Source organism: Ziziphus jujuba, chromosome 12 (assembly GCF_031755915.1).
Source record: "Ziziphus jujuba cultivar Dongzao chromosome 12, ASM3175591v1".
NCBI classification, from domain to species: domain Eukaryota; kingdom Viridiplantae; phylum Streptophyta; class Magnoliopsida; order Rosales; family Rhamnaceae; genus Ziziphus; species Ziziphus jujuba.
In genome coordinates, this window is record NC_083390.1 from 5,181,478 (window position 1) to 5,193,797 (window position 12,320).

Sequence of the window (12,320 nt, forward strand, 5' to 3'; positions counted from 1 at the left end):
ATATTCACTAAATAAGATTTAAATATATTACTAAATCTATATTTTATTATTTTTAATTTTAAATCATAAATTTGAATATAATTTAAAAACTAATAAAAAAATTTAATATTAAAAATCATTTCTATGTATATATGAGTACCATATTTAATATGTATCAAATATGAATAAGATTTACCAATTTTTACAACAAAGATTTTTTTATTTCTTTTTCCATACATGTATATCATATTTAATCTTTAAATAACATATCTTACCATTTCTATTATCATTTTCATTATCATAAAATATTTTAAAATAAATTAGCAGATATATTTTGAAATTCTAAAAATATAAAATTCAATTTATTATTTTTATTTCACAAAGTTGATTAATAATTTTATTTAAATATCTAATTTTTTTCCTTTAAAAATTGCAAAAGCTCAATAGCAAAACAAAAAAAGAACTAAACATTGTGCTAAAAAAATCTTAAAAAAAAAATAAAAAACCATTATTTAAGTAGGATGTCAACGTCGTCGTCCGCTCGCTTTCCCTTAAGACCGAAGCTTCACTCTTTCAGTCTCTCTCTTTCTCTATTTCTCTCACACTGTACATCGTTTTGAGTCTCTTGCCGGATTGGTCAATCACCGTAAATACCGATCTCCTCAATCAGTCCGTTCGATGAAAATTCCGAATAGAATAATCAATTACGTGGCAGCATCACAACGACGGTTTTGTCATAATCATTCTGTGGATATAATTATAATTCATAAACATCCAACTTCCTAATTATAATTATAATTATTTCTTAATTAATCTTTTTATTTTTTAAAGAACGGAGAAAATAGGAGGAGAGACTGGTTGGTAGCTATCGTTCTTTTTCTGCTACGCACCGTCGCTCCGTCTTCTTCATCTTCTTCATCTTCTTCTTCGGTTCTTAAGGTACGAATTCACTTACTCAATCGCGCTTCCAATACTAAAGCAATACCGATTCCCATTGTCAATCCCAATTTCCGATATATATATATATATATATATAAGATTTTCCTATACAATTCGGTTTGTCTAAACCCGCAAGAAATTTGGTCATTCCATTTTTGTGCGATTGTTTTTGGAAAACAAAATCAATTAGAGGAATATTGTCTAAGAATTTAGCGGTTTTGATCGCTTTTTATGAATCGGCAATAGCTAATTTACTGGTATAAAACCAAAAAAATGGCGGGTGCCGGAGATGAAGACGCCGACGCAGTTCTCAGCGATCTGGAAGGCGATGATCCGGTACCGATCGTTATCAAGACTCCGCCCGCCGATGAAATCTCGCCGGAGAGATACCGGGAGCTCCTCGCCGAGCTCGATCGTGAGCGACAGGCTCGCGAGGCAGCGGAGAATTCTAAGTCCGATTTGCAAGTTCAGTACAACCGCTTGAAGGTTTTGGCGCACGAGATGATAAAGAAGCGCGACGAGTGCACGAGGCAGAAGGACGAGGCCGTGCGCGAAAAGGAAGAGGTTTCGAAAACCTGCGAGAAAGTCTCTGCGGAATTGGCCGAAGCGAATAGAGCAAAAGACGAGGCTTTGAAGCAGAGGGAAGAGATTGAGAAGAAATTGGAGGAGGCAGTGAAGGAAAGGGACGGATTGAGGTCAGATATTGGGAAATCCACGCATATGCTTGAGACTGGCATCGAGAAGATATCTGCAAAAGTCAGTAATTTCAAGAATTTTGGAGCTTCGGGATTGCCTCGCTCGCACAAGTACACAGGTTTGGCTGTTGTTGCTTATGGTGTGATTAAGAGGACGAATGAGATTGTGGAAGAACTACTCAGACAGAATGATGCCACTGCTAAGTCTAGGAATGAAACTAGGGAGCAAATGGAGCAGAGGAATTACGAGATTGCCATTGAGGTCTCTCAGCTTGAGGCCACGATTAGTGGGTTGAGAGATGAGGTTTCGGAGAAAACTTCTGCTGTTGAGAAATTGGAGAAGATGATTGCTGAGAGGGATGGAAAGATATCTGAGTCTGAAAGAGAAGCCGCGGAGAAGTTGAGTAAGATGGAGAGTGAAGTTTTAGAGTTGAGGCAGCTAGCCAGTGAGTGTGATTATAAGTTGACGAATGTAGAATCCAAAATGGAAGCACAGAGGCCTTTATTGGTTGATCAGTTGAATTTGGTTTCTAGAATACATGACCGGGTTTGTGATGTTATGAAGATTGTCGATCCCAATAATTTTGATCAGTCAGAGTTTGCTGAGTCATTGTTTCTACCTCAACAAACAGATATGGAGGAGAACATACGTGCATCTTTAGCTGGGATGGAATCCATTTATGAATTGACCAGGGTTGTTATTGAAAAGACAAAGGATGCAATCGATGAAAAGAATCGTGAAATTAAGAGTTTGGATGAAACTGTATCTCAGTTAGTTAAGGAAAAAGAACATATTGGATCTTTGCTTAGGAGTGCTTTGTCCAAGAGGATGACATCAAATCCATCTACCAAAACAAATGAATTGTTTCAAGTTGCAGAGAATGGTTTACGAGAGGCTGGAATTGATTTCAAATTTAGTAAGCATATTGGGGGGAGGTTTCCAACTTCTAATGACAAAATGGATGCTCATGAGACAGAAGATGAAATATATAATTTGGTAAGTTATGTTGGAAGTGGTTTGTGTTGTCTGAATTTTGGTTTATGGTTCAAAGCCCCATTTGTCATTGCTGAGATATATTAATCCGTTACGCACAGGCTGGTGCTCTGGAGAATATTGTTAAGGAATCTCAGCTTGAGATCATTGAGCTCCAGCATTCTGTGGAGGAATTAAGGTAATCTATCTTGCTCAAACTATACCACAGATGTATGTTGATGTTTACAAGTGCACCCTATTCTCATGTTTAAATTTGTGTATAAATTACATTTTCTAATATCCTGACATTTTATCTTTCTGCTATCTTTTACTGCTTTTCTGTATTAAGGGCAGAGTCGAGTTTACTTAAAGATCACATGGAGGCTCAAGCCAAGGAGCTTGAACATAGAATGCATCAAATTGAGGAACTTGCAGAGAAGGAGAGAGTGGCAAATGAAAGTGTATGTTATTTACATGTTGACAGTTCCTTTAGCAAATAATATTTCTTTACATTCTTTATAAGTTGCTGTTTGATTATAATATCATTATTTCGTATAAATTAAATAATTATGCGGAACACTGTTCATGAATCAACCAGATGAGACATATGTGTCCTTTATTCGCATTTTACAGCATTGGATTATAAGTTATTTTAAATGTGTTGCAGATTGAAGGACTAATGATGGACATTGCTGCTGCTGAAGAAGAAATTACAAGATGGAAAGTGGCAGCAGAGGATGAAGCTGCTGCTGGTAGGGCTGTCGAACAAGAGTTTGTGGCACAGGTTAGATGTCTTTATTAATATTGCTTGGTATACACTCAATCACTTTGAACAATTTATTATTTATAGGTTAGATGTCTTTGTTAATACTCTTCAGAAATTGAATACTAGAACAGCTACTTGAAATTGCTCATGATTTTGGGATCAATTTCTGAATAAGGACTTCTTATATAACTGTTGCATTTATCAGAAATAGTGAATTTAGTGCAAAAAGTGAAGAATATAGATAAGACAAGACAACCAATGTCAATTAACAGGAAAGGAGAACTTTGGAAAAACATGCAAGATGGTTTAGAATAGCTATCAGATTCTTAAGAAATAGAGCACACGTACAAGTCTTGGATATTATATTGAAATTCTAGGTTTTGGCCCTTAAGCCTTGGAAGTTGGAAGTTGGATTAGGTGGTAAAGAGGCAAAGGCTGGGTGGTTAGGCATAGGTCATTGGTGCAAATCATAACTCTTAACAATTGTACGATTGTATCTATTAGTTTGTCTCTTAAAAGTATTTAATCAAATATCCTTTAACTGATCTAATATTTAACATTTGGTTCTAGTAGCATGATTCAACATTAGTTCTGGTTGAAACTCAATTTGACTTTGGTCATTCCTGCAGCTGTCAGCACTTAAGCAGGAACTTGAGGAGGCAAAGGGAGCTATTTTGGAGTCAGAGAAGAAGCTCAAGTTCAAGGAAGAGACAGCAGCAGCTGCCATGGCTGCAAGAGATGCAGCTGAGAAGTCATTGAGGTTGGCAGACACGAGGGCATCAAGGCTTAGGGAAAGATTAGAGGAACTTACCCGTCAGCTTGAAGAGTTTGAAAACCGGGAAGACACAAGGAGGGGTAGAAATGGGCCTAGATATGTATGCTGGCCATGGCAATGGCTGGGGCTGGACTTTGTAGGTTCCAGCCGGTCTGACATGCAACAACAAAGTTCAAATGAAATGGAGCTCTCTGAACCTCTTTTATAATTATACTTTCTTTTTTTTTTGGTTCCTTTTTTCCTTTTGTATTTATTGTGATTTTTCAGAAGGAGTACAGTGAAAAAAAAATTAGCTTAGAGCATCTTCATTCTTCCATGTCTTTTTTGTTTGCAATGATAAAGTTGATCAATCTTTTCTCACTTGAATGCCTAGTTAGAAGTTTCTCTATTTTCATGTTATGACTATGAACATGCTTACAGATGGCAATTACAGAATTTTTTTGTTTCTTCTGTTCTTGCTTTCCATCTTACTCAACTTCTCTCCATTTTTATGAATTAAACAGAACACAATAAATGCTTAGAGGTTGCACATTTTATATCATATGAACATATGGAATCGTAATTTACGAATGAATTGTCAGAATATCAAGTTAGGTTTCAGTTTCCCTTTTTATCTTATTTTATTTTTGAATAAATTTGGTAGTCATTTGAATAGAGAGATTTTACAATGCATATTATTTTAGTACGTAGACCCAACGCAAGCAGGTTACTACTGGTTTAGATTATTGACCAAAGCAACAGAACTTTGATTATTTATCATGAAAAAATAGTAGCTTCTTATACTCTTAAAAGCAGATCTTCTACAGGTACGGGTTTCTCCTCAAGCTATCTTCTGATGCGTTCCAGAGTACTTGGCAGGGACAAGGTTGAGAGCAATTTTCTTAGAGATGGTAAGTGAAATACCAGCTTCCTCTTCCATGTTTATATCTTCCTCTTTCATTCCATCAGGCAATTTCCAATCAAACCAGTATAGCAGATTTGCAAGTCCAAGCTCCACCATTGTTGTTGCCATATAAATACCAGGACAAACTCTTCGTCCAGACCCAAATGGCAATAATTCGAAGTGTTGCCCTTTAAAATCAGTAGAACTATCAACGAACCGTTCAGGGATGAATTCTTCAGGACTCTTCCAGTAACCAGGATCTCGTCCGATTGCCCAAGCATTAATATGGATTGTTGTTTTAGGATGAACTTCAAAACCATTTACTTTAAAGTGTGATATGGTTTCTCTGGGAAGAAGAAGTGCAGCTGGAGGGTGCAGTCTAAAAGTCTCTTTCACTATCATCTTGAGGTATTCAAGCTGATCAATGTCACTTTCACTGACTCTTCCTTTGTTTCCTATGGAAGTCCTAACTTCATCTTGTGCCTTCTTCATCAGTTTTGGTTGCTTAGCCAGCTCTGCCATTGCCCATATCATGGTTATTGCTCCAGTATCCACTCCACCTAAAAACACATTCTGTTTCACAAACATCACAAATAAGCAGAAACAAGTCTAGGGCTCAATTTCTTTTACCAATAAGATCAAAAAGCACTTGTAATATAGACATTGCTTACCAAAAGGACTGCCTTTATGTTGTCTTGAGAGAGCTGAGCAGCTCCAAACCCTGTTTGCTCCCTAACTAATTTCAGTAGCACATCGATAATATCTTCATGGTCTGTTTTTGTTCTCTCAGCACTGAGATGATTATCAACCACATATTGGAAAAACCGATCCAACTCGTTGAAAGTCCTTTCAAACCTTTGATGTAAACCAGAGAGCCTGTCGACAATCCATCCCACATAAGGGATGAACTCAGCAGCTGAGTAGCTTCCCAGCATAGCCTGCACATCATGAACCACTTGATGAAATCTATGGTTATTAAAACCACTCCTTTCGAAAGTAGTTCCAAAAGCAATCCTGAAAACTATACTAGCAGTGAGGGAAAAGAGCATCTCAGTAAGATTAACAGGAGTAGCAGAAGATGAAGATTCAGATATCAAATTGATGAGAGAATCAACTTCTTCTTCCCTGATGGACCGATATGACTGCACCCTTTTCGCACTGAAAAGCTCAAGAACACAGATTTTCCTCATCTCTCTCCAGTAATCTCCATAAGGCGTAAAACCTACATCTCGGTAATTGTAAGTGAGTGTTCGAGCTCCTGGCAATAGAGGTCTGCTGCAAGAGTTAAGATCATTAACCTTTAAGACGACTTTTGCAGCCTCTGCAGAGGATATTACAAGAGTTGGGACACCGCCAAGTTGAAGAAGCATTACAGGGCCATATATTTTGGCAAGCTTGCATAAAGATTGGTGTGGCAGAGTACCAAGCTGGTGCAAGTTTCCTATGATTGGAAGCTTGGGAGGGCCAGGTGGGAGGTTGTTGTTTTGTCTCACGGCTTTCAACTTCTTTGTGAAAAAGAATAGAGATAGAGGTAGAAAAAGAAGCAACATGTTTAGAGCATCTAGTGCCATTGAAGCTTATCTGTGATGTCTGCAAATCAGTGTTCTTCATGTATAACTAGTCGAAGTCCATGTCTGCAAGGAAGGAGTTACTTGTGGGGATACTCAATTTCATTTGGACTGTTCAAAAAAAGGGAAAATTAAAAGCTTAAGATTTGACAAACTTGTTAAACCCAAATCTGGCAATTTGTCCACTTGTCAATCTACCACTATCGGTAATCAAAATACCCAATAAATAACACCCAATTTCCTTATCCAACGTCTCACTAATTCTCATGTTCAACCATTAAACACAATCTTCTTGTCCAAAAATAAATTGTTAAAAAAGTCTATAAATAAGCGTAATGTTTTAAATATTACCCTTTTATTTTTGAAAACCTGTACTTAGATGGGCAAAACTTGGAACTTATTCCACTGTGGTTATGTTACTAGATTTGTTATCCAAAGGGGAGCTTGATAGTTTGCAAAAAGTTTACATGTTATAAGCTCCAAATCCATTTTGATGGTTGTTTAATTAGTATTAAGTAGCCGGCATTGAACTAATTGAGGCCTAATATTTTGGATTCTGTCATATCAGAACTTGAAAAAGACAAAGGAAATTTATGTTGGAGTGGGAAAAGGTCATGTTCAAAGAAGAGACAGCAAGCAAGACATGCAGCTGAGAAATCAATGAAGAGGTTGGCCGACCTCACTGATGAGGTCGAGGAGGAATAATAATGGGCCTAGAGAAATCATTGCGACCTACCCATAGTAATATCTTGGCCCTGCACTTCCTAGGTTTCAACTCCCATTGAATTGACATTAATAGACACACATGAACATGATATCATTGGAAATGTTCCTTCTGGTTTTAATCAATAAAAGATTCCAAAAAGAATTAATGAGCTAATCTGTGTTGAATTTTTTTTTTTTTTTTTAATGTGTACTTCATTTCTATATATATTGATTTCATAACTACGTAATCCATTCGTACATTTCACAAATTATATAACTTTTCAATGACAGGGATTCATAAGAGAAACAGAAGACCAAAAACATAAAAACTACCAAAAGAGCTATTAAGGGTTTTGATTAACCGCTAACCAAAGCAACAGAATTAAGATTGTTTATTACGAACAAAATACCATGAGATATGTAAAAAGATATTTCCTTGAATTACAAGTTTCCCCCGAACTCAGGCTATCTTCTGTTGTACTTCAGAGTACTTGACAGGGACAAGGTTGAGAGCAGTTTTTTTAGAGATGGTAAGCGAAATACCAGCTTCCTCTTCCATATTTATATCTTCCTCTTTCATCCCATCAGGCAACTTCCAATCAAACCAGTACAACAGATTTGCAAGTCCAAGCTCCACTATAGTAGTTGCCATGGTTATTCCAGGACAGATTCTTCGACCCGATCCGAAAGGCAAGAACTCGAAATGTTGTCCCTTGAAGTCAATAGGACTATCATTGAACCTTTCTGGTATAAACTCTTCAGGATTTTTCCAATATTCCGGGTCTCGTCCTATTGCCCAAGCATTGATTTGGATTGTTGTTTTTGGGTAAACTTCATAACCATTGACTTTGAAGTGAGAAATAGTTTCTCTTGGAAGAAGGAAAGCAGCCGGTGGATGCAATCTTAGAGTCTCTTTCACTATCATCTTGAGGTATTGAAGCTGATCAATATCAGTTTCACCAACTTTCCCTTTGTTTCCAATGCAATCTCTAACTTCATCTTGTGCTTTCTTCATCAGTTTTGGGTTCTTAGCCAACTCTGCCATTGCCCAAATCATAGTAATTGCTCCAGTATCTACTCCACCTAAAAACACATTCTGTTTCACATTTTCACAGCTAATTAGAAGAAAGAAACATCTGGATTTTTATTTAAAATATAAGGCAAAACAAGTGTACATATATATTTAGGAGATACCTAGTGATATTTCTTACCAGGAGGACCGCTTTTATATTTTCATGAGAGATCGTAGCAGCTGCAAAGCCAGTTTGCTCTTTCACAAATTTCAGCAGAACGTCAATAATATCCTCATGATCTTGCTGTGTTCTTCCAGAACTGAGATGATTATCAATTACATGTTGAAAAAATCGATCCAACTCTTTGAAAGTTCTTCCCAATCTTTGATGTAAACCAGATAGCCTGTCTATAATCCATCCCACATAAGGAATAAACTGAGTAGCTGAAAAGCTTGCTAACATGGCCTCAGCATCATGAACAACTTCATGAAATCTATAGCGGTCGAAACCACTCCCTTGGAAACTTGTTCCAAAAGCAATCCTCAAAATCACACTAGCAGTGAGGGAAAAGAGCTTCTCAGTAAGATTAACAGGAGTACTAGAAGAAGATGATTCAGATAACTCAGATATGGAATTGATAAGAGAATCAACTTGTTCTTCCCTAATAGACCGATATGACAGAACTTTTTTCGCACTGAAAAGCTCAGAAACACAGATTTTCCTCATCTCTCTCCAATAATCACCATAAGCTACAAAAGCTAAGTCTAGATAATTGTAAGTGAGTATTCTAGCACCTGCCAATGGAGGTCTGCTACAAGAATTGAGATCGTTGGTCTTTAATACGACTCTTGCAGCCTCTGCAGAGGAGATTATGAGAGTTGGTACACTTCCCAGTTGAAGAAACATTACAGGGCCATATTTTTTGGCAAGTTTACATAAAGACTGGTGAGGCAAAGCTCCAAGCTGGTGCAAGTTTCCAATTATTGGAAGCTTTGGGGGAGCTGGTGGGAGGTTCTTCTTCTGTACACAATCTACTTTTGGCTTCTTTTTCATGAAACATAGCAGAGGTAGGAGAAGAAGTAGAAACAGAAGCAACACTGAAGCATCTAGAGCCATTTAATTTGTCACAGCTTAACAAAGCTCTCTGCAACAAAAATTTCTTATCTTTATACAAGGATATTCTGATTTTAACAAAATCTGGTGTAGTATGGGAAGCGAAAATGTGATGAGGCGTGTCCTAACCACACTAGCAATCCCATATCTATATTATCTATGCTAAAAGTGTGAATAGAAAGTGAGATGGCACTTTTTACAATTTTTTCAAATGTTAGGGTTGTTTATTAAGTCACCATGAGATATTATGGTTATTTATTAAAGCCAACTTTTTTTTTTTTTCAATGTTTCATTTATTCTATTTAAGCTTTCTTCTAAAAGTAATTAATTCAATTTTGTTTTTTTTTTTTTTTTGCTATTTACCATCTCTAATTCTATCTACCTATATAAGAATCAATTCTCTGTTTCTTTATCTCTTTAAAAAAATCAATTATTTTCTATGGATTTTAGACCATCAATTTCATGATTTTAAAAATCCATAGCTAATTCTCTTTCAAACAGCATACAAAACGGTTACTTTATTACTTGCATATCAAACAAAGAACAAATGTTTACTAAAAATCTAATATTTTGTCGATTTAAATATATGTATAATATATATATATATATATATTTTATATATATTTGGGTATGAATAACATGTATGCCTAACAAGGAAAAAATATATAATAAAAAAACATCGAATGAAATGATAGATTTGAAAATTGATCAGAAAGTTATAAAAGATCGGAAAAGTTAATAAAATGTGGTATTCGATTAAGATCATATATGAACAATATTATAAAAACAACTAATACAATGACACTATAAGTATAGTTTAGGTTATGGAGTTGGAGTTAGCTAATTGGATTCAAATTTGAATTCTTTTATTTTCAAAATTTAACCTAAACACAAAAAAAGAAAAAAAATTTAAACAATGAGGACCCTACATTTGGTCACTTCCTGAGTTCTCTAAATTCATTTTATCTTCATCTTTTTTTTAGGAATATTGATTTCATGAAATTGTAAAGTAACTAAATTTCTGAGATATATATATAAAAGTCATTTCCTTATCTCCACCGTAATTAATAAATATAAAGTATTCTTCTCGGTATTGTATTTTTATCAACTTCCACCATGTTCTATCATGGAAGAAACCTCCTTCATGTAGATTCGGTCATTGCTAAGTTTTACATGCTGTCTTGACCTGGAAAAAAATATATATATATTATTTTCTAGTTTTGAGATTAGTTGTTTGCAAATTGCTTTCAATATGAAAACCCGTGATTGTTTAGTTATTGTCACGATTTTCTTTGTTTTTTTTCCGTTCATCATCATCAACATTATTATTATTATTATATTGTGGAAAGGACTTTCCTGTTGTTTGCTTTTGATTTTAACATACTTGTATATGGTAGGGTTGTCAAAATTCCAGAAAAATTCATTTAATTGATTGGCATACTGTTTTGTTAAGTAAAGGGCAATGATGGTCTAGATACTAAAAAAGCCCATAGCATGGATCGAGCTTTCCTAATGAAAATTGCTTGGAGACTTCGTTACGACTCTATTAGTTTTTGATCTCTTCTTTTTAAAGGAAAGCATAAGCTGGATTTTCTTAATAAATATTTTGTTCGTACTGATGGTTTAAGCTCCTATCAATGGAAAAGTTGTTTAAAAGGTTTTTCTTCTCTTATTTAAAGGTTTGTCTTAGAGGATCGATTATAACAATTCAAATAGTTAATATTAAAAAAATTTTAAAATTTTAATATAAAAAAATAATAGAACTAAATGTTCTCAATAAAAATTTATAATATAACTAATGATAAATGATAAAGTTCATTCAAATCTGTGGTAAAGACAATTTTGGTTGTTTAGTTTGGGATGTGGGAGTTATTTTAATATATCTGTAATAAGTTCTATTATTGAACTTATTAGCCCAAAAACAAAAAAAATTATTATTGCATTCTTTTAGTTATGTGTATATATATATATATATATATATATGTATATATGTTTAGTCAATTAGGTGGGGGGTCTTTCCCAAATAATTTCTTTAGTTTTGCTTTTATTTTGATTATGACTACTATCATTTTTATTTTTATTTTTGCTGAAAATTATGACTACAATCATTGTTCTTTTATTTAAATTCTCCTTTAAGTAAAATAAAAAAGCTTATAAATTATCCTTAGCACGTTAATATTTTTATGGCAAATAAAAACAAGAGCACGCAAGGAAATACGTGTATTCAAGGAGGACCGCCAGTAACCCACTTGTCCAATTTTTCTCAAACTCAACGCCTACCAATTTTTTACCCATTTATACCCGATAACTACAGGCCCATCTCGATTCTAAATTCATAATTATCTTATATCAATGAAAACAATTTTGGCAAATCAACCTAACCGGTAAAACTAATTAGTCTAATTTTACAAGGGGCTGGTCAAATTTTTGGTACATTAAATGGGTCATATATTTACACATTATATTATAATTATAATATGTAGGTGTGACAGACGTATGAATATTGGTTTACTTAATTTCATAAAATATTTTGGTATAGGGACATTTAAAATTTGTCATTTACTTCTTTTACATTTTAATCAATACACAATAAAAAGTACCATTTTTAGATTCTAATCATGTTTGTACGATTCCAATTTTACCATTTTTAAATATCTATCACCATCTTGAACCGTCGAATTCTATATAAATACATTAGAAAAAGAGTAGTTTCCCTTTTTTTTTTCGCTTGTTTTATTTTAATATTTTTATTTATTGTTTTCATGCTACGAATTCATAAGTTGAGATATATATTTAGGAATTGTTGCGTCATTTTGTGTGCTGTTGCTTTATATCCAAGACGGCAAGTTTTGTGCATTTTGAAATTCAATTTCGTATTTCCAATAGTAACAGAGGATGTGCAGAAGCAATT

At 34.6% G+C, this 12,320-nt stretch overlaps 3 protein-coding genes across 5 annotated transcripts; 1 reads left to right on the plus strand and 2 right to left on the minus strand.

Moving 5' to 3' along the window:
• The first annotated feature begins 558 nt into the window (after positions 1–558).
• On the plus strand, positions 559–4,577 carry LOC107428436 (uncharacterized). The gene is made up of 5 exons (XM_048463008.2): positions 559–2,610; positions 2,709–2,785; positions 2,936–3,047; positions 3,254–3,370; positions 3,982–4,577. The coding sequence occupies exons 1-5, from the start codon at positions 1,192–1,194 to the stop codon at positions 4,333–4,335; spliced, it is 2,079 nt and encodes a 692-aa protein (XP_048318965.1). The 5' UTR covers positions 559–1,191; the 3' UTR covers positions 4,336–4,577.
• Positions 4,578–4,779: 202 nt separating this feature from the next.
• On the minus strand, positions 4,780–6,732 carry LOC107428461 (cytochrome P450 71B10). 3 transcript variants are annotated; one of them, XM_025078107.3, is made up of 3 exons: positions 6,309–6,732; positions 5,682–6,232; positions 4,780–5,583 (listed from the first exon to the last, which is right to left on the minus strand). In XM_025078107.3, exons 1-3 carry the CDS (start codon positions 6,619–6,621, stop codon positions 4,948–4,950), a joined length of 1,500 nt encoding a protein of 499 aa, XP_024933875.2. In that variant the 5' UTR covers positions 6,622–6,732; the 3' UTR covers positions 4,780–4,947. The 3 variants fall into 3 exon arrangements, with proteins under 3 accessions (XP_024933875.2, XP_048318966.1, XP_015894477.2); XM_048463009.2 differs by having other exon boundaries at positions 5,682–5,948; positions 6,309–6,693; XM_016038991.4 differs by having other exon boundaries at positions 5,682–6,694.
• A 792-nt stretch (positions 6,733–7,524) lies between these two features.
• Positions 7,525–9,630, minus strand: LOC107428458 (cytochrome P450 71B26-like). Its single transcript, XM_016038989.4, has 2 exons — positions 8,495–9,630; positions 7,525–8,379 (listed from the first exon to the last, which is right to left on the minus strand). The coding sequence occupies exons 1-2, from the start codon at positions 9,410–9,412 to the stop codon at positions 7,744–7,746; spliced, it is 1,554 nt and encodes a 517-aa protein (XP_015894475.1). The 5' UTR covers positions 9,413–9,630; the 3' UTR covers positions 7,525–7,743.
• Positions 9,631–12,320: the final 2,690 nt, after the last annotated feature.

Excerpts from the sequence above, each read along its gene's own strand:
- LOC107428436 (XM_048463008.2), top strand. The coding sequence starts at position 1,192 with ATGGCGGGTGCCGGAGATGAAGACGCCGACGCAGTTCTCAGCGATCTG. Across the intron at positions 3,048-3,253 it reads AGAGAGTGGCAAATGAAAGT|ATTGAAGGACTAATGATGGA; the intron begins GTATGTTATTTA and ends AATGTGTTGCAG. Across the intron at positions 3,371-3,981 it reads AACAAGAGTTTGTGGCACAG|CTGTCAGCACTTAAGCAGGA; the intron begins GTTAGATGTCTT and ends TCATTCCTGCAG.
- LOC107428458 (XM_016038989.4), bottom strand. The coding sequence starts at position 9,412 with ATGGCTCTAGATGCTTCAGTGTTGCTTCTGTTTCTACTTCTTCTCCTA. Across the intron at positions 8,380-8,494 it reads ATATAAAAGCGGTCCTCCTG|AATGTGTTTTTAGGTGGAGT; the intron begins GTAAGAAATATC and ends AATGTGAAACAG.
- LOC107428461 (XM_016038991.4), bottom strand. The coding sequence starts at position 6,581 with ATGGCACTAGATGCTCTAAACATGTTGCTTCTTTTTCTACCTCTATCT. Across the intron at positions 5,584-5,681 it reads ACATAAAGGCAGTCCTTTTG|AATGTGTTTTTAGGTGGAGT; the intron begins GTAAGCAATGTC and ends TTTGTGAAACAG.